The sequence below is a fragment of the Lonchura striata genome, chromosome 9 (genome assembly GCF_046129695.1).
Source record: "Lonchura striata isolate bLonStr1 chromosome 9, bLonStr1.mat, whole genome shotgun sequence".
Taxonomy (NCBI): domain Eukaryota; kingdom Metazoa; phylum Chordata; class Aves; order Passeriformes; family Estrildidae; genus Lonchura; species Lonchura striata.
The window spans coordinates 127,520-146,655 of record NC_134611.1 but is presented as its reverse complement, the minus strand read 5'-3'; the positions used below and the strand labels follow the sequence as shown (position 1 = coordinate 146,655).

General features: G+C 60.0%; 2 protein-coding genes across 8 annotated transcripts in view; one reads left to right on the top strand and one right to left on the bottom strand.

The window, feature by feature from the left end:
- The first annotated feature begins 600 nt into the window (after window positions 1–600).
- On the top strand, window positions 601–8,296 carry PRKAB2 (protein kinase AMP-activated non-catalytic subunit beta 2). Of its 6 annotated transcripts, none has more exons than XM_077785246.1 (8): window positions 601–662; window positions 3,194–3,371; window positions 3,603–3,769; window positions 4,619–4,712; window positions 5,279–5,399; window positions 6,559–6,692; window positions 7,005–7,073; window positions 7,401–8,296. In XM_077785246.1, exons 2-8 carry the CDS (start codon window positions 3,210–3,212, stop codon window positions 7,476–7,478), a joined length of 825 nt encoding a protein of 274 aa, XP_077641372.1. In that variant the 5' UTR covers window positions 601–662; window positions 3,194–3,209; the 3' UTR covers window positions 7,479–8,296. The 6 variants fall into 6 exon arrangements, with proteins under 6 accessions (XP_077641372.1, XP_021401617.1, XP_021401611.1 ...); XM_021545942.2 differs by lacking the exon at window positions 601–662 and adding an exon at window positions 964–2,849 and having other exon boundaries at window positions 5,279–5,393; XM_021545936.2 differs by lacking the exon at window positions 601–662 and adding an exon at window positions 964–2,849.
- Window positions 8,297–8,479: 183 nt separating this feature from the next.
- PDE4DIP (phosphodiesterase 4D interacting protein) overlaps window positions 8,480–19,136 on the bottom strand; it is a 36,347-nt gene continuing 25,690 nt past the window's right edge. The window contains exons 25-45 of one of the 2 annotated variants that reach the window (XM_077785245.1): window positions 15,648–15,736; window positions 15,385–15,533; window positions 14,969–15,284; window positions 14,709–14,877; window positions 14,478–14,594; window positions 13,924–14,398; window positions 13,440–13,675; window positions 13,171–13,222; window positions 12,682–12,899; window positions 12,326–12,520; window positions 11,571–11,792; window positions 11,299–11,430; window positions 11,077–11,196; window positions 10,810–10,987; window positions 10,609–10,733; window positions 10,316–10,417; window positions 9,987–10,174; window positions 9,633–9,776; window positions 9,423–9,561; window positions 9,273–9,319; window positions 8,480–9,052 (exon numbers count right to left, since the gene is read on the bottom strand). In XM_077785245.1, the coding sequence (XP_077641371.1) occupies window positions 9,020–9,052; window positions 9,273–9,319; window positions 9,423–9,561; window positions 9,633–9,776; window positions 9,987–10,174; window positions 10,316–10,417; window positions 10,609–10,733; window positions 10,810–10,987; window positions 11,077–11,196; window positions 11,299–11,430; window positions 11,571–11,792; window positions 12,326–12,520; window positions 12,682–12,899; window positions 13,171–13,222; window positions 13,440–13,675; window positions 13,924–14,398; window positions 14,478–14,594; window positions 14,709–14,877; window positions 14,969–15,284; window positions 15,385–15,533; window positions 15,648–15,736 (3,446 nt within the window). In that variant the 3' untranslated portion in view covers window positions 8,480–9,019. Of the gene's footprint in view, window positions 9,053–9,272; window positions 9,320–9,422; window positions 9,562–9,632; window positions 10,175–10,315; window positions 10,418–10,608; window positions 10,734–10,809; window positions 10,988–11,076; window positions 11,197–11,298; window positions 11,431–11,570; window positions 11,793–12,325; window positions 12,521–12,681; window positions 12,900–13,170; window positions 13,223–13,439; window positions 13,676–13,923; window positions 14,399–14,477; window positions 14,595–14,708; window positions 14,878–14,968; window positions 15,285–15,384; window positions 15,534–15,647; window positions 15,737–19,136 lie in introns of both variants that reach the window. The other variant, XM_021545927.2, reaches the window with a different exon arrangement.

Genomic DNA, 19,136 nt, shown 5'->3' with positions numbered 1-19,136 from the left:
AATATAAATGCTTAATTCATTTTGCTAACTTAAGTGAATTCCAAAAATCCCTGTTCCACAGCCTGGTCTGTTGAGCTTTCCCGCTGCGATACCACCAAGTGCGGTCATGGGCTGCTCTGGGAGCAGCTCCCCAAGCCCCGGCCCGGCAGCCCCAGGAGCTCTATGGGTCAGGTCACGGAGGTGGCCAGGAACTGGGAACAGGCCGCGGGGAGCGCAGTGCCGGGCCGCGGCACTCCGCGCTCCGTCCCGGGCAGCGCCCGGCCGCGGGCACCGGCCGCGGCCCTGCCCGCAGCGAACATGGCGGCCGCGGCCCTGCCCGCAGCGAACATGGCGGCCGCGGCCCTGCCCGCAGCGAACATGGCGGCCGCGGCCCTGCCCGCAGCGAACATGGCGGCCGCGGCCCTGCCCGCAGCGAACATGGCGGCCGCGGCCCTGCCCGCAGCGAACATGGCGGCCGCGGCCCTGCCCGCAGCGAACATGGCGGCCGCGGCCCTGCCCGCAGCGAACATGGCGGCCGCCCGGCGCGGGCCGCGGGGCGGGGGCGGGGCGCGGCCGCGGGGCGCGGCGGGGGCGGGTCAGAGCGCCCCGCAGCGGCCGGCGGGGGGTGGCGCCATCTTGGACGGAGGCGGAGAGCGGGGCGGCGGCGGCGGCGGCGGAGGCAGGTGGGGTCGGGCAGGGCCCGGGCCCGGGGACGGCGGGCGGGTGTGAGGGTGGGTGTGAGGGTGGCGGCTCCCCGGGCGCCGCTGCGGGAGGCGGTGGGTGAGGCGTGGCTGCGCGTCCCCGCGGTGTAGCGGTGCAGACCCCGCCCGGCAGCCTCCCGGGAGGGCCCGGCCCCTGCCGGCGTGTCCCGCTCCTCCCCCGGCCGCGGCAGACCCGCGGGTGCCCGTGGGCCGAGCCCGCCGTGAGAGCCCCGCTGCCGCCCCCGCCGGGCAGAGCCCCAGCCCCAGCCCCAGCCCCAGCCCTGCCTGCTCGGAGGGAGATTTTCCGCCCCCGCTTTCCCAGCTCATCCCCCTCACGGCGACCTCAGGGCTCAGCTCTGCTTCCCGTCTCCGAAAGAGGGAGATCCGGGCGGATCGGGCTTCCCTGGGCGGTGTCAGCCCGGCGAGGTGCTGGACCCTCAGAGCCCCGGGAATGCACTGCCGGTGCCGCTGGGCACAGCCCATCCCTCTGCGCACCTGCTTCGGGCTGCCTGCCCGTGCTTCCCAGCGCGGTCACTGGCCGCTTCCCGGGGAGGGAAACGGGCATAATTCACAAGTCATCTTCCACATGAGAAGCTGGGGCTGGCTGGAACCGAAGGGCCCTGGTGATGGGGCAGGCAGGCCCACCTTGCTGTGGGCTGTGGCTGGCAGGGGCTTGCTGCCAGACTGGGAGCGGATGTGCCAAGATACCGTGGAGGTTTGGTGGAGCTGTGGTGTGGGCAGCATTTCCATCCATTACTTGAGTGTACCTGTTTCACACCATCTCCTAATGCTCCAAGGGCTGGCCTGGATGCAGGAGGGTTTGAGCTGTAAAAGTTAATTCAGCAAAGCCAGGTATTGCAGACTGTGCACAAAGACCTGTCTGGGCACAGACCAGGTACCTGTGTGTGTGATGTCGGGGATTCAGGTGGCACACGGCAGACAGGAGCCACCACCTGGGATAAACCTCAGGGAGTGCTTGGAGAGCGTGACCTGTAAGGGACAGGGGGACTGGGGTTTTTTAGAGAAGAGAAAGGGAAGCTTCACACCTGTTAACACCTGCACATATCTCCCAGGTCTGTCCTGCTACAAGGGAAGTTCAGCCTTTCCCACCTTCCTCCCTGTAGATGAGAAGTAAGGGAGCCTTAGTGAAGATACTGGAGAGGAAACTCCTCAACAGCAGATCTGGTGGCACAGGGGCAGTTTTTGTGAGGAGCTGTCTGAGCCTCTGCAGAGCAGAGGGGGAAGGTGTCAGAGCAAGAGGTGTAGCTCATTTGACCTGGATCTTCAGGTATACTTGATCTGCCCTGAGAGGGGTGGGGGTATGGCTTAGCTGCCCACTTGAGCTGCCTTTTAGCCCTCAGGATTTAAGAAATACCATAGTAATTGCTCCATAATGTTCTAAAGCCTGGATTTGGCTGGCAGCCTCGCTTGGCACTCTTCATATAACTTGATCTTTTAAACAAACCTCCAAATGTCACAAGCAAGCACATGAAGCAAGGCTGGCTGTCTCCTTGCTTGCTCTGCAGAGCCCAAGGTAAGCTGTAAGCTGCAAAATAAGCCTGGAAGTGGGCAAAAACTCCAGTCCATCTTGGCTCCTGGAAAGAGGGTAAGGCCTGAAGAGTCCTGTGTAGCTTGTAGTGGCTTTGTTGTTTATCCTAAAAGGTGTGTAGTTGTTCATGGCTTGGTCAATTCTCCTGTTTTGCTTTCTCTGAGCTGGGTGAGACTGGGGATGGAGACCCAGCTTCAGCTGCAGAGGGACACTGAGGTGGCCAGAGCTGCCCTTCCCTCACCGTGTCACTCCAGACAGCTGGGCAGGTGCTGGCTAAGTCCCAACAAACGGTCCTCCTTGGTGTGCTGTGCTGCAGCTGACACAGTGACTTGCCTGGTGAATCATAAGTGAATGCTGCTGAGAGCTGAGCTTTTCGCAGACACCACAGCATTAGCCCTGCTCCTTGGACAAGCTCCAGCTTGGGCAATTCCATTCGGACGCTTTAAATGCTCCCTGCCGCCTTTGCAGGCACAAGGCTCTGCTCTTCTGCCTGCGAGCTCTTGGAGACGTGTTGGGGACTGTAAAACAGCTGCTACTTTCACTCTGTGGCTGTTTTCTTGCTGGGCTGTCTCTAGAGCCTGACTGCAGGACTCTGAAAGAGGCTCTGTTAACGCCAGGCAGTTGGTTTACCAATAATGGTTTGCTTTCTTTTTCCCGTCAGCTCTACTCTGTTGGCTGCCGAGGGCTGATGTGGGACGCAGGTGAAGTCATACTGGTTTTGGAATCTTAACAATTACGAGCTTAACTAGAATGATGGTTCTTAAGGATGTGGCTATAATTAGGTCAAGCTTTCTTGTTTGTTGATTTCCCATTCAGCTTCCAAACTTGGGAGTGGAAATGAATTTGGGGCCTTTTTTAGGATTGCTGTTCATCTCCACTGGCAAAGAACATTTGGGAGACAGCTCTTTTGCTTGCTGCCAGAGCCCGAGGGCAAAGGCAGGGTGTTGCTGTGTCTCCCTCCCAGGGGCTGCTGAGCTGTCATGGGGAACACCACCAGCGAGCGGGTGTCCGGGGAGCGCCATGGCTCCAAGTCCCACCGCTCGGACGGCTCCGGTGCCTCCCACCCCGCCAAGGAGCACCCGCACAAGATCATGGTGGGCAGCACTGACGACCCCAGCGTTTTCAGCTCCCATGACTCCAAGGTAGGGGCTGGCTGCTCCCTTCCCTGCCTGGCCTCCAGCACCTCAGCACACTGCCTGTGTAGGGCTATGCAGGGGGTCTCTGGGGAGCTGGGAGCCTGGAGGAGCTCTGTGGTGCTCCTGTGTGTGATGTGCAGGTGGGCTGGTAGAGGCCAGCTGTAGAGGCCAGCTGTGTGAATGTGTTCACAGTTGTCTCTCTGTCTCAGTCACATCTCTCTGGTCTTCTTTGCCCAGATTCCTGGGGACAAGGAGTTTGTGTCGTGGCAGCCAGATCTGGAGGAGTCAGTGAAACCATCCCAACAGGCTCGTCCGACTGTCATACGCTGGGCTGATGGAGGCAAGGAGGTCTTCATCTCTGGATCCTTCAACAACTGGAGCACCAAGATCCCACTCATAAAGAGGTAGCCAGTCTCTCAAGTCATTTACTCTATGTTCTTGTCTGCTCCAGTGCAGAGAACATTTTCCTTTGCTCTCTTGGCTTTTCTATGTTCTCTCAAGCTGTGGGTCTGAGGCAAATACACAGTCAGCTCCTTCCCTGCCTGGTGCTGCAGGGACAGTAGGAAGTTGTGAAACAGGGACAGGACAGGACAGGCCACTTTGCTTGCCCAGCTGGATGTCATGCAGCAGCCAGTGCTGGCAGCAGAGCCCTGCCCAGGTATGCAGCAGTCCTCTGGAAGCTGTCAGTTCTTCCCTTGGCTGCAGCATTACCCCATGCCTAATTGTATGGCTGCCAGTGAGTGTTAGTTGTTTGTCCCTCACATATCTTCCTGCCCTAATGATGTTCTCACTGTTCTGCAGTACATCTGTGACTTACATGGAAGCTCATGTAGGACTCTAGCAATTAATCTGGAATGAGTTTATCTCAATTTTCAGACTTGACAAACAGAGCTGTCCCACTTGCTCCTGTCCTGCTGTGCCAGCACAGGGCAGGAGCTTTGCCTAAGTGTTCTTCTTAGCCTGGCTTGCACAGGGTGTCTGTCACGTCCACTTTTGCACGGAGGGCATGGAGGGCTGGACTGCCACTTGCAGCTGGGCTACCAGGGGTTTGAGCCATGGAATGCTCAAATGAGCGTTGGAATGCTCGTGCCTGTCGTGGCCATGCCTTGGGTCACTAATGATGAGCAAGCCTAACCCTGCATGAAGGTTGGGGTGGAGGGGCTGGGCAGTGCTGGTTCCTGGGGCCCTATGGAAGAGCAGCATTCAGAGCATCTACAGGCTGATGCTGTTGCACATCTGTTCTCTCTGCACAGCCACAATGACTTTGTTGCTATCCTGGACCTTCCAGAAGGAGAGCACCAATACAAATTTTTTGTGGATGGCCAGTGGGTCCATGATCCATCTGAGGTAATGTCCAAGCTTTATCCTTGCAGATCTTGTCTTCTTCAGGGAACTAGACAGGATGTAACTGCAGCAGAGGGGGAACGGGAGGAGCAGAGACTATCTCCTGAAACAAAAGGCACACCTCTATCTTTTGACTCATTTTAGAGGCCGGTTCCTCTGGACTTAGTCATGATTTATGGGGAAGCATTGGGAAAGGACAGGGAAATGCCAGAAGGCCCTCAGGTCCCACTGAGATTTGGCAATGGGAAGATGGACCATGAAGGCAGCACTCACAGGTTCTCCAAACTGAATCGTGGGGGAGCAGCATGGGAAGGACAACACACCTACCCATGGGCATGTAGCAGGATGAAGGATGGAAACAGGAGGTGGTGTAGGAGCCTGTGATAAAGGAAAATCCTCCCAGGTGAACAGTAGAGGTCTGCGAGCATAGGGCAGGGAGGGACATCAGCCACCTGTGCTCGGAGGTAGTGTTGCAGCAAAGACAGCTTGGGCTGGGAGGATCTAGGAGGCACTGAATGTGCCTCAGTTGGAGGTGAACACAGTAAGATTCTCACTCTAGTTCTTTCCAGCCTGTGGTTACCAGCCAGATGGGGACAATAAACAACCTCATCCACGTCAAGAAGTCTGACTTTGAGGTGTTTGATGCGTTGAAGGTGGATTCCCTGGAAAGCTCAGAAACCTCAGGTCGGGGTGAGTTTTGTGGCATTACAGCTTTGCATGTGCTATTTCCCACCTTCTCTGCTGTGAAACTCAGTACTCTGGGTGCACAGACCCCCTGGGCCTTCACTGGGGGTGAAGGTGTTGGGCATGTCCTCCTCAGCCCACAGCTGAGGCCTTGTTTCTCTGGAGGGGCTGTGTTGGTGTAACTTGTTCTGTGCTAGCACCATCCCAGAGCAGAGCTGCTGCAGTGTGTAGCCAAGGGAGCCATTTCATACTGGGAAATGCCAGGAACATCGGTCCTTTCTGTCTGGTCAACTGTAAGTCATTTGATCCAGGGTACAAGCTAGGTGATAGCAGGATCCAGTTTATTTTCAGCATCTACTCCTGGTTTTCATGCCAAGGTAATTTGTACCAGTGCTAGCACATTGCAAACCTCCCTGTCTGCTTGTGTTACAGCAGCAGGTTAGGTTACCACACAGGGAGCAGTGGTGCTGGCTCAGTGTGAAATGCTGGCAGGAAGCTCAGTCGTGTGTCTCTGGTACAGCCCCATCTCAGGTACAGCTCAGCTCCATGTCCTTTCCCAGCCTGGGCAAGAGATGCTCTGCTGGAGAGAAGCCAGCTAGCAGCAGCAGCCCAAGGAGATAGAGCCCTTCTGGGGGCTGGCTGTTCCCAAAGGTTCAGATCAGATGTGGCTGGGAAATGCAGCCAGTCCAGCTTTCAGTGACCACGAGCTCTCCAGGTCCCTCCCATGTTTGGAACAGTTGATCAGTGTAGAGTTCCTATTTGCCTTCCCTGGACCTCCTCATCAGGCAGCACCTAGAGCAACCTGCTCCCTGTGCCCCTGCTGCTGCAGGCACAGCTCTGGAGCAAGCCAGCTGCTTCCTGCAAGGACAGGGACCTGGCTGAGCCGAGAGCTGTGCTTGAGGTTCTTGTGTTGGGTATCATGGGGTGCCTGTGTTGTGTCAGTGCGTGTACCAGCTTACAGCCCTGCTTGGGATTGCCATGGGCTCACCCAGCTGCTTTTTCTGATGTGAAAAGGCTGACCTGTTGCTATAGAATAGATCCCTGCGCATGGCTTGTGGAGAATGTTTGTGCTTGAAAGACCTTGATGAGTCCTTCTTAGGAGCTGCTCTGTGCTCGCCCATCCTGCTTCAGTCATTTCATGTCTCTGCCTTTGTTGTCTCTCTAGATTTATCCAGCTCCCCACCAGGGCCTTATGGCCAGGAGATGTACGTATACCGGCCCGAGGAGCGCTTCAAATCCCCACCCATCCTCCCACCTCACCTCCTCCAGGTCATCCTCAACAAGGACACCAATATCTCGGTGTGTACCAGCACGCTGCCCACTGAGAGAGCCACACTGGGGTTAGAAAGGGAGTCCTGTCTGCAGGGAGCCTGCGCTCCCCTTGACTGGGGTCTAGCTCTTGGCATTTCTAAGGAAAGGCATCACTTTTCCCACTTACCACACTGATTTGGCCTTCTGGTGCTTAGCTCCTCCTGCTTAGCATAGCTATTCCTGATCAGAACAGCCAGAGGCGGTGACAGCTTAAGCTGCCTGAGACAGCAGCTCCCTGTGCTGGCAGGGGCTGGGGGATCAGGGCTCTGCTGTTCCCCTGTGACACTCCTCTCCTCCTAGTGTGACCCAGCACTGCTGCCCGAGCCCAACCACGTCATGCTCAATCACCTCTATGCGCTCTCCATCAAGGTAAGCGTGGGTCCTGCAAGGCTGCAGGTGAGGAGCTGCTGTGGCTCCCAGGAGCCTGCAGCACCTGCAGGGAGCAGAACCTGCTCAGCTTGGGGGTGCAGATGGGAGCTGGCTGCCTGCTGAGGGGTGGCACGTAGAGGGGCAGAGGGTGTGACTTCCTGACAATTCCCTTCAGCTAGCTCTTCACTGCAGCATGAGGGAGCTAAGCATGTATCAGACCCTGCCCTTGCTCTGCCCCGCTGCCCTGTGGTGTATTGGACTGGCTGTGGCACTGGGGACAGCAGGGGCAGCTCCCTGAGCCCCACATGCTGACTCTGTCTCCCTCAGGATGGCGTGATGGTGCTCAGTGCCACACACCGCTACAAGAAGAAGTACGTCACCACGCTGCTGTACAAGCCCATCTGAGCTGGGGCCTCACGCGCTCCCCACGCAGGACACGAAATGCCGCTTGTCTGCACACACTGGGCCACGGGACTGTGTGACAACTGGCCACTGGCTCCGGCCTCCAGCCTGGCAGGGACACGGGCCCCAGCAACAAGCTCAGGGCCACTGGGGCCTGTGACGCTGTCCCATCCTACCGGCGTGGTTCAGCTCTTGGTTTCCACCCACCTGCAGCTTCCCTTGGCTTCTGTGAGTCTCTGGGACCACTTTGCTGCTCACCAGAACAGCCCTTTCTCATGCCCAACATGAAAAGGGTTTCACCCTGCCTGTCTTCTCCAGCCTTTGAGGGCCTCAAGGTGGTCCTGGCACTGCACCCAGTCCAGGCTCCAGGAACACATCCTGTTCTGAAGGTTGTGCTGCTGTCCTGGTGCTGAATCTCCAAGGCCATGTTGTCTGCTAGGGGCTCTGTGACACTCCAGCCTGACACCTCCCCCCTGTTCCACAGCCCTGGCTGTGGGGCTGCCCCCCAGCTTTTTTGAACCTCTGCGAGGTTCAGCGTCGAGCCAGCATGATGGACAGTACAGCTGGACACAGCCACTCTTACCTGCTGCTGTGAGAGCACCATCAAGGACTGCAGCACCCTGTTCCCAATATCAGCTGCTTCTGTGGGATAGGGCTCACTTTGTCACAGCCACAGGCCACCAGCACATGCCCATGCTGGAGGAGCCTGGGAAGAGCAGAGCCAGGCAGGCACTCCAGGACCCCGGCTGCACCGCCTGCTGCCGCCGCAGTGCAATGGGACAGGGGGTTCTCTATTTATTACAGTATTTATTGTTCTCGGTGCTGCTTGCCTGGTGTTGGAGAGGGGGTCTAGAAGAGGAGGAAAGGGAGCACCCAGTGCAGCACGGAGCTGCCCTTGTGTTGTTAGTGTAGGGCACAGAGCCACCCCTGGGCACAGCCAGGGCCTTTGGCATCCTGTGCTGCAGGTGGTTTGGGGAGGGGGAGCACAGCTGCAGAGACAGGCATGCCAGAAACAACACAACCCAAAGGAAACCTTTATTGGAGTCTCTTCAGCCACTGAACAGAATATGGCATTTCTTACATCTTCCTCCTGCGCCGGGGCTCCGACACATGTGGAGTCCCCAAAACGCATTCCTGTTACCTCTGTCTATATACATATACATATACATACATCCACAAGCAGGGACAGGGACTCATCAGGGTTACAGAGGGGACCAGGTCCCAGGGCAAAGTGTGCTCAGCATGGGGGGCTGTGTCACCCCACTCTGAGCACTGAGGATGGAAGGGAGCAAGTGCTGAAGCATGGGCCAGACAAAGGCCAAACCAGCAGCTGCTGCTGCCATGCCAAGCAAAGGCTGGTGGAGGACATGCAACCACCACAGCAGCCCAAACCCACTAACTGTGTAGCACAGGACACCCCAGAGTCCTTTCACCCTGGCCCTCAGAGCAGCAGGGACAGGGTCCACTCCAGCCCTCTGGCACAGCACGGCTCAGCAGCCAGTGGGCTCTTCCATGCTGACCGTTGCTCCTTGCCCTGCACGGGCTCACGCAACAGGCAGGGCCTGCTGGGCCTTCACCTGGCAAGAGATGACATGGGGCAATAAGGAAGAGCACTACTGTACCCTGGGGACATGCGCATGCTAGCTGAGGACAGAAAAGGAAAATGGATCCCTGTGTCCCACACACACTTCACCCAGCTAGCCCTCAGCACTCCACGACAGCCATCGTGTGCCATCCATGTCCATCCCCAGGGCATCGGGACCAGGACACCCACCCTGGCCATCAAGGCAAACTCACCTCCAGGTTTGTCCTGGCCTTGCGCAGAACACTGTGGGTCCTGGTCACTGCAGGAGAGAGAGAGATGGGGTCAGTGAGGTCCCTGTGCTGCGGCACCACGTCGGGCATGTGAGGAGCAGGCCAGCTTGGCTGTGCCACCAGAGCACGTACGATGGCTGACAATGAACTGCTCCATGCTGTCCTTGAGCTGGGCTGTGCTGCGCAGCCGCCTGGCCGTGCTCTGCAGAGCGTCCTCCCTCTCGGAGAGCCGGGCCCGCAGCGCCACAATCTCGCCCTGGAGCACCTGCTCCTGGGACAGAGGAGGGTGATGAGCAGTGAGCACCCAGACCAGTGCCCTGCCGGCCCCCAGCCCCTGCTCACCTTGCCCTGGTGCTGGGCAGGGCTCACGGGCAGCACGGTGCTCCAGAAGGCAGCGAGGAGAGACACGCACTCCTCCAGGATGCCGTGCAGGGTGCTGGCGCTGCCCCACAGATGCCCCCGCCCCGTGCCTGTCCATCCCAGGGCCTGCGGGAGAAGGGTGCGGGAGCAGGTGCTGCTGGGGCACCCCCATCCCGCTGCACCCGCGGAGTCACCGTGCTCTGGGCTGGAGGCTCCCTGCCTCCAGCTGCCTCTGCAGCCCTCGGGGCCGGTTCTGGGCTCGGGAGCCACGTAATGCACGGTGTGCTGAGGGCCTGGCCCCCAGCTGCTGCCTGCCCCGTCCTGCCCACGCTTTACCTCCTTTCCCGGGAGCGGGCAGTTGGGCAGCCCGAGTGCTGGGCGTGTGAGACACATCAGCTCCCGGGCCAAGGCCTTTCCCTCCACAATGTGCTGCTCCAGGGCTCGGTACGTGTCCAGACGGCCAACAACGTGAGCCCCTGTCAGTCCCTCACTCTTCCTCAGCAGCGCGTCTGCCCCACGTGGCTCTGTGGAGCAAGGTGGGTTAGGTGAGGACCACTGCCCACTCCCCTCGTGACCCACCCTGTCCCATCCCGGGCACTTGACTCTGCTCTGAGCTCTCCAGTCTTGCTCAGCAAGGGTGCTGCCACGAGTTCAGCAGAACCCACCGTCCATCCGTCGGAGCACCGACATGCTGGAGGGCAGTGGGGAGAGAAGGGGAGCTGCTGAGTTAGTGCCCACATCGCGCACTGGAGGAGATGGGAAGCAGCCTGGAACAAGAAACATCTGAGCCCCTACACAGATGTGGCTCCGCGCCTGGGGCTGCTGGGGTCCTGCCAGCATGGCCACTGTGTGCCATCTGCTGCCCCAGAGGAGTGTCTGGGACCACCCAAGGGTTGCAGAGAGGCCAGGCACCCCAAGGGCAGGAGTGGGGCAGGGATGCCGTGCATGGGTGCCATACCTGCTCGTGTCTCAGCAGAGGGGCCAGGGAGGCTCTCGTAGACGTGCAGCTCCGCGCGTAGGGTCTGCAGGAGCAGGCGCTGCTCCTCACTCTGCTGCTGCAGGAGTGTCACTGAGTGCTGCAGCCTGCAGAGGTGACACATGGGTGCCAGCTAGCCCTCCCAGTCCTGTGGCCCCAAGGCTACCACACCCCTAACCTTACCTGTTCTTGTCCTCCTGCAGAGAGCGCCGCTCATCCCGGAGCTGCCGGACACTCTCTTGGCACTCGGAGAGCTCCTCCGCCAGCCTCCGCTGCTTCCCACGCCTCTGGCCCAGCTCTGCTTCAGCCTCCCGTGCCCGGGAGCAGGCAGCCATGAGTGCCTCCTGCACCCGTGCCAGCTCTGGGGACAGAGAGCACGGAGGTGTCACCACCACCCCACTCAGCCAGTGCTCTCTGGGACTCAGCCCCAGGACGCCAGCCCAGCCCTACCTTGGGACAGGTGGTCACGTTGGAGTCGCAGGGTCTGGTTTTCCTCATGCAGAGCCTGGTTCTCCCTGCTCAGCTGCAGCCCCAGCTCCGGTGTCTGGCCATAGACATCACTGGGCAATCCTGTGGAGGGGACAGTGCTGAGTCTCTCCCCAGTGCCCGGCTGTGCTCGGGGTGAGCAGAGGGATGTGCAGAGGCCCGGCCCCTACGCCGTGCACGCCGTACCGCTGGCCTTGCCGGTGGAGGCCAGGCGGCGCTCCAGCTGCTCCCGGAGCCGGTCGTTGGTGCAGATGGACTCCTCCAGGCGCTGGCGCAGGCTGCGGATCTCCAGCAGGTGTTCCTCCAGCAGGTCTGCCCCTGCCACAGCCAGGGACACAGCTCAGGGCAGGAAAGGCTGCACCTGCCTCTCTCCATAGCAGAGCCCTGTCCCACAGCTGTCGTGGTGCCCCACAGGTGGGTGGGATGGATGCCCCTGTGCTCTCCAGCGTGGACCATACCTGTCAGCTTCTGGCCAGAGAGGTGCCCTGGTGGCAGGGCCCCATAGAGCGGCTGGCCGGGCGGGGGCACGTCCCAGAGGCCGCGGGTGCTGGAGGCCCCGGGCAGCTCGGCCGGGCCCTGCAGGGCTCCGTGGTGGCAGAACGATGCTGGGGCTTTGCTGCCCTCTCCAAAGGGGCCCAGCGGGACTGTGGGCTTTGCTGGTGCCATGGGCAGCGTCACACCTGCACACACAGGACAAAGTGGGGAGGAGGAGGAGAAGGACAATGAGCAGGTAGGAAGAATGGGGCAACACACTCCCTCCATCTGCTTTTTCCCCCCTTCTTGCTCTGCTCAACAGTGCGATCCAGTGTCCCCTATCACTGACCTCCTGCCCCAGTCAAGCCTATTCCCCCTGAGGAGCAGGGGATCTCCCAGGATTTGATGACTACATGACACAAGGTGGAGGGTCTCAGCCCCACTCCTACACAACACCTTACTAAATCAGCCTTTTCCTAGAAGACCCAGAATATGCCAGTGTCTACATCTAGGGCTAATGCTGTCTCTGGATGGGTCCCTCCAACCCACCAGGTCCTCTCTACATGAAAGACACATGTTCCCCAGCCAGAGCAGTGGGATCCAACCTCAAAGCCACAGCCCTGAGAAGGAGAAGATCAAGGGCAGGACATGCAGGTGAGAGAGGGTGGGGGATGATGTGTCACAGCACAGCATGCAGGGCAGGCAGGACCAAACCCAAGCCAAGAGGCAGTGTGCTCACTTTCTCCCAGTTGCCTCCGGAGCACCTGCAGTTCCTGCTGTGCCTCAGCCAGGGAGCAGACAGAATTCCCGCAGCAGCCCAGGAGTGGCGGGGCCGCAGGAGGAGGGGGCCCGGCAGGGAGGAAGGGGGACAGCCCGGGGGCCAGGGCAGGCAGGGGGGCACTAACGGGTTTGGACAAGGAGTCAAAGTGAAGGCCTAGAGACAGGAGGGAGATGGAGAGAGGTGTTACAGTGGCTCTGACTCAGGCTGGCAGAGACCCCTTCTCCTGGTGCTCTGGGGACCATGGCACACCCCGAGAAGCCAAGTCCCTGTGAGCAGAGGCACTGCAGTTGTGGCTCCTGGTCAGCCTGCAGTACCTGCATGTTGGGCGGGCTCCTCCTGGCACTGGCTGTACTCGCTGGCCGCATCCCCATCGGAGCAGGGCTCCAGCCCCTCGGAGGTGAAGGATGAGCTGCTGGTGGAGTGGGATGACTCCGAGGGCGGGCAGCTGCTACCTGGGGACTCAGAGCGCTCCTGCAGCTTCACCTCCAGGCTCTCAATCACCTTCTCCTTCTCCTGGAGCTTCCTGCTGAGCCTGCAGAGGTGGCCCATCACCAGGTCTGACCTCCATCCCACAGCTCTTTCCTACATGATGCCCCACATGCCATCTCCCACTAGTGATGCAAGGCTGCTCAGAGATACGGAGTGCCCATGGGGCTTGCCATCCCCAGAGTAGAGGCAGCCCCATGATATCCACCTGAGGCAGAGACCCCAAGGCCACCCTGGGCCCCCACCCCAAGAGCAGTGATAGGCCTCAAGATGCCCGTGCCAAACACTCCCACAAACCCTTCCTTGGGAATGGGTACCTCTGTGCCAGGAGTTCATGACTGGTTTTATCCTCCCTGTCTTGTTGATCTCCTGAAAAAGCAAGCCAGAGAAGAGCCAGTCAGTGCCTCCGTGCCCCCGGACACCTGGTCCTACACAGAGCCACAGCAGGACAGGACAAACCGATGCAGGTATCCCACACAGCACATGATGTCAGAGTATCTCCTGCTCTTCACCCATCAAAGCATCCCCTCCTGACCCATCGCACACCTATGACATTCAGCCCCACGACCCCCCTAGAGGTGCTTACTGATGCCCAGCTTGTCGCTGAGCCTCTCAGCCAGGTTCCTGCCCTGGGCCAGCTGCTCCCGAAAGCCCTGGCCCAGGTAGTAGTCGATGTCAGTGCCCCGAAGGAGGTCCTCGAAGGAGCGCAGGGCGTCCCGCAGGTGCTGGGCCAGGCTGTGGCTCACCCCGCGGCCCTCCCGCAGCATCTGCCGCAAGTGGGACAGCTCCCGAGCCTGGGCCTGGATCAAAGAGTTGTATTTCCTAGGAGAGATGGGCAAGCAGGGTGTTCACAGGGCAGCCAGACTCGCTGAGAACACAGCAGGTATGAAGTGTTTATGAAGTGCTGTGCAGGGAGCCTTTGCATCATCCACTGCTGGGACTCTGCCCCACCGCACCAACACCCCAGGAGCCCGCCTGCAGGGAAACCATGCAGCAAAGAGCCACCAGCCTCGGGCAACTCCTGGAAATCCCTGTATCTCTCCATCTGCCCCCAGCCCCCAGGGCCATACCCCGGCCAAGTGGCAGAGTGCAGCTCCTTGGGCAAGGTGGCTCCATGCTTGGCCAGGGGCAGCTGTGCCTCCAGCAGGGCGACGCGGTGCACCAGGCTCTGCAGGTCGCGGTGTGCCCGCAGGGCGGGTGGGCACAGCGTGCCGTGGCCATCCGACTGCCAGCCCTCGTCCTCGTCCGTCAGGCTGTGGGCTGGGGACGCGAGGACCTTGGGAGCCGGCAGGGGCCGCTCAGCACCCGAGGTGTAGCCACTGGTGACAGAGATGGAGCGGGCACGGCGCTGCAGGCTCTGGATCACCTTGTTGGCATTGAGCAGCTGGGCCTTGAGGTCCTGGATGTGCTGGTGCAGGGCCTCCACATCCTCCAGGGCCATGGTTTTCCGGGCAGTTTTGCCCACTCTGGACATCCCTGGCTGGCACAGGGACCCCAGCTCCTCACCCAGGCTGGTCTCACTGAACACATCTGGCTCCTCGCACTCTGCAGAGAGCACAGTGTGTCGCTTCTCTACACCAGGGGGGCAGAGCACAGGGATCCCTGGAACCCTGGCCCTCCTTACCAGGGCTGGTGGTCTCGTCACGGTCAGCCTCGGTCTCACTGCGCCCACAGGTCTCATAGCCCAGGTCCTGGAAGTCCACCTGCACTTGCTTGCTGAGCTGCTGTGTCTGAGGTTCACCTGCTGGGCAGCACCATCAGCTCAGGGCCCCCCAGGCAGGATTCACCACCCCTGCGCCGTGCACATGGCTCACAACACACCCACACCCCCACCCCACCCTGACTTTTAACTCACGGAGCAGGACGTGGTATTTCTCCAGCTGCTCAGCTTGTGCCCGCACTGTGGCCTCGGAGGCAGCAAGCTTGTCCTGCAGCTCCTGGCACTGCCTTTGGCCCTGTGCCACCTGGGAGCGCAGCTCTGCACCCAGCCCTGGCCAGCCCCCGCCGGGAACCGAGCCCTCCACCTGCCGGAGGGAAGATGGGCTGTCAGCTCCCCATTTCCACCCTCGTCCCCACCTCTATTTTCATCTCCATCCCGGCTCCCTGTGCACTTACATGGCTCCCGTCCCCTCCACCCGGGCTGCCAGGGCAGGGTCTCTTGGGCATGTCATCCTGGGCCCGAGCCTCCAGCGCTGGGCGTTTGGTGGGCACGGTCCCCCTCTCTGCTGGGAGCCCTTGGCCATCCCCGCTGCCTCCGGCCGGGCGGTCCCCAAGGGACCCGCGGCTCTTCCGCTGCAGCCTCCGGGGCTCAGGGGCCAGAGGGCTGCCCAGCCCAGGCTCCTCCTGCTCCCCGCTCTCCAGCAGCGATGTGGCTTCACCCATCCGCTCTTTCAGCTCCGCGTTTTCCAGGCACAGGCTCAGCATCGCCTTCCTGGGGGCACAAGGCACAGTAAAGGACAGGCAGAGGCCGGGATACAGGGCGTCCCCTGCGGCCACTGCCACCCCTGGCTCCAGAGCCCCGGAGCTCTTGCCTGATGTGGGAGACAGAGGAGAAGCCGGCTTCCTCCAGCTGCGCCTTCAGCTCCCGCAGCTCCTGCTCGGCCCGCAGCTCCCGTTCGCGCACGGGGGCTGCCGTGCTCCTTTCGGTGCCCCCGTTCTCCCTGCGGGCCCGGGGGTTGCTCTAGAGGCACAAAGACAGAGGGTGACAGGGACGTTTCCCAAGGACGCCGTTTGGCGCTGGCGCAATGCCCAGCTCCGCCACCCCTGCTCCCGGCGCGGCGCTGCGCCGACTCACCTGCTGGGTTGCCAAGCCACGGGCTGCCTGCTCCTTCATGCTGTCGGTGAAGTTGGTGCTGGCATCGCTGTGCGGACCTGCGGCCTGACCTAGGGGACAGCACAGCACACAAGGCGCTCAGAGCAGCAGCACTGGCAGCACTGCCTGTCCCCTTCTGCCTGCTGGTCCCCATGGTCACTGCGGGCAGCTCCAGGGCAGGTGGCTGCTCTCCTACACACCTGGTACTGGGATACTCCCGGCTAGCCCGAGCTCTCCCTGCTGCCCCTGGGTGCTGCCACCCCCTCCCTGCACACTGGACCCCGTGCTGGCCCATCACTGAGGGAGGGGACAGCCCCGGGGATGGGAGCACAGCAATGGCTCCTGCCCCATCCACGCCTTTGCTTGCTGCCCTGACAGGCACACGCAGCACCCACCCTGCAGCTGCTTCACAAGCCACAGCTGGCAGCAGCAGCACAAGCTTGGGCAGGGGACTTGGGCAGCCCCGCTGGACTGCCCCAAGCCAGTGGGACGATTGGGGTGCACACCCCACCATCACCTGCCCAGGCAGGGGCAGCTCAGGAGCAGCCACCCTCCCCACAGTGCCCAAGCTGTGCTGTCAGCATGGCCTGGGCTCCCTGCAAGCCCTGTGCTGCCTTTGCAGAGCTGAAGGGACACTTGTATCCCTGCATCTGTATGGGGAGCTTGGGTGCAGCTGGAGTCATGCTTTTGTGCTTGCACACAGCTCTGCTCCTGTTCCTTTGGTGCCAAACCCTGGGTGAGGACTCGAACCCCGTGTCTGCAGCTGGGAGATGGCTGTATCCCCAGTCTCTCCTCTCCCCAGGGGGAGAGATGCTTAGACAGGGCCCAAGACTATACCTAGGGCTGTGAAGGGCCAGGTTGCACAGCTGCCTGTGCACCAAAGGAGAGGTAAATGCTTTGCCTGTGGCCAAATCCATCACCATCTACAGTGGAACTGCCAGGCAAGGCAGAATACAGAGCAGGGGAACACAGAGAGATGCTGTCAGGAAAGATGCCAAGCATCACTGCTGAAGGGGAAGCCATCAGGGATGCATCTGGGTCCCAGGAAGAACGGCCAAGGACTATCAGGAATGCACCTTGAGCAGGGCAGGCATTTGCACTGTGCTCATAGATGGGGACACACCCGTGAGACCCACATGTGCCATGAGGCATCAAAAATGTGGGGCACCTCACTGCTGAACCTGGGCAGACATCACCGTGCACGGTGGAGCCTAGCCACGGAAGCAGCCGTGTCCCAGGGAGCACAGAGCCATCACTGCCCCAGGGAGCAAGGCCAGCCATCACTGTCACACAAGGAGAAATGCTGTTCCTTGTGAATGTGCATCGCTCGGCGACAGCAGCAGCGCAGGGAAGCAGCTCCTGTAGGTGGCACAGGAGCACAAAGCACAGCCCCAGGGACAGAACCTGCTGGTTGTTGAAGCAGCCAGGGCGACAGCAGTGCCTGCGGGGCCCGGAAGGGTGAGGGCATGCAAACCATCGGCCGCAGACTTTGCTGGGGGCTGAGGGCCACAAGGCTCTCAAGGTGGGTCACCGTGGCTGAGGCACCACAGCAGGGTGACACACAGCTGCTCTGGGAACATGGGAGAAGCAGCTCTTGTGCCAGGGCACAGCATCCCACTTCCCACCACTGCCCACAGCTCCACAAGGCTCCAGTGCTCTGGGGCTGAGGAGTAAAAGGGAGCACAGTTCTCACGGAAAACAGACCCCCAAACCAACTAAAACCAAGGGGCAGAACATGGAAGCGGCTGCGGAGCAGAGATGTGTGCACACAGGGCAGCTGTGCCCAGGCTGGTGGTCACTGCGTGCCTGAACCCCCCACCACAGCAGGAGCACACCAGGCTGCTCGGCTCCGTGTGTGCCACCAGCACAGGAGACAAGAGGAGCGGCCAAGCTCTGCTTTTCCACAGACTCCTCCTGTTTTCAGCCCAGCCCGAAGGCACAGAGAATTAGTTACATGCTTGCAAATTGTACCCAGCCCAGGAGCACGGGACACTCGGGTTGCACAGGAGCCTTCACATTGCTGGGAACAAGGGACAGGAAGCAAGGTTCTTGGGGAAGTTCAGAGAGTCCACAAAGAGCTAGGAGACAGCACAAAGCACTGCACAGCTGGACAGAGTGTGAGCTCAGGCAAGGAATGCTCAGGACCATCAGGGATAAGAGGAGGCCTTAAAGAACAGGCCAGAAAAGCTGGGGCACCTGAGCCTAGGGTAACACCACCCCTTAAGGGGCACCTCACAGCAGTGATGCAAACAGAGACACATCTACAGCAAAACAGACACAGGTGGAGAAGGGAGATGCACCAGCCAAGATTCCTCTCAGGCCATGCCAATGAGTCTGGGCTGGGTCCTGGGCTCCATGGCACCCAAGGGACCAGGAGCAAGCTGGGCATCAGTGCCAGGATGGCAGAGGGAAAATGGAAAGGTAAGAACAGGGACACAAAGGCTTCTACAAAGTGAGAAGCAAAAGGATGAAGAGAAGATGGTGCTACACGGAGAAGTGAGAAGGGAATGAGATGAAACACAAGAAAGGAAAAGCTAACGAAGTCCAGAGCTGCCCAGCAGCTCCCAGCTGTGTCCCTTCAAGCCACAGGGGAACTGCTGGGGCCACAGCAGAGGGGCAGTGCTGACCTGCCGCGTGCAAAGGGGAGCTCTGCTGCCTCCCACCCGCGGGGCACAGGGAGGAGAAGCCCTCAGGGCAGCACAAGGCACGGCACAGGCGGTGCCAGCTGAAGCAGTTGCAAGGAGCCACGCAGAAGAGCAGTCTCAGTCCAGGTGTGCAGCCCAGCACCACAGAGCTCTTCTGCTCCACCTGCCCCTAGCTCGGCCTCCCCAGCAAGCACAAACAGATGCTCAGAGGTGCAAAATTTGCTCCTGCCATTTTGGGAAGTGATTGAGTACAAGACAGCAAATCCACAGCCCACTGTGCATGTGAAGCCCTGGTCATTGGAGTGTTGTTCCTAGTGTTTTTCAGCTTTCACACGAGCTCCCTCATTCCCAGAGAAGGTGGAAGAGGGCCTGGAAAAGATATGCAGTGGCACAGAGTGGGACAGACCCAGCATCTCAGAAACAGGGTCCTGTCCATGGCCCAAGTGGCATGTAGAGCATGTAAGGGATATGTACCCATTCAAGTAAGGGAGCAGACCCAGCCCAAACCCTGGGAGCAGAGACAGGTCTCAGTCTCCCCAGACCATCTGTCAAATAGAAGAGGAAACTCTCCCATGAAGGCACTCGCAAGTTAGATTGAAACAACTTAAAATTAGGAAAAAAATGCCAGTCAGTAAAACCATCAACCCTGGAGTAGGATTTGGTTTAAGCAAAAACTGAATTGCTGGTTCTACACTCAAGTGTTGTGTAAAAGGCCCAAGCAAGTGTTCCCCAGGTCTTGAATTCTCCATCTCTGGAACACACTTTTCCACATACACTGTCTCTCTTTGGGCCAGCCACCATCAACTCAAGGGGTGGGTTCACTGGG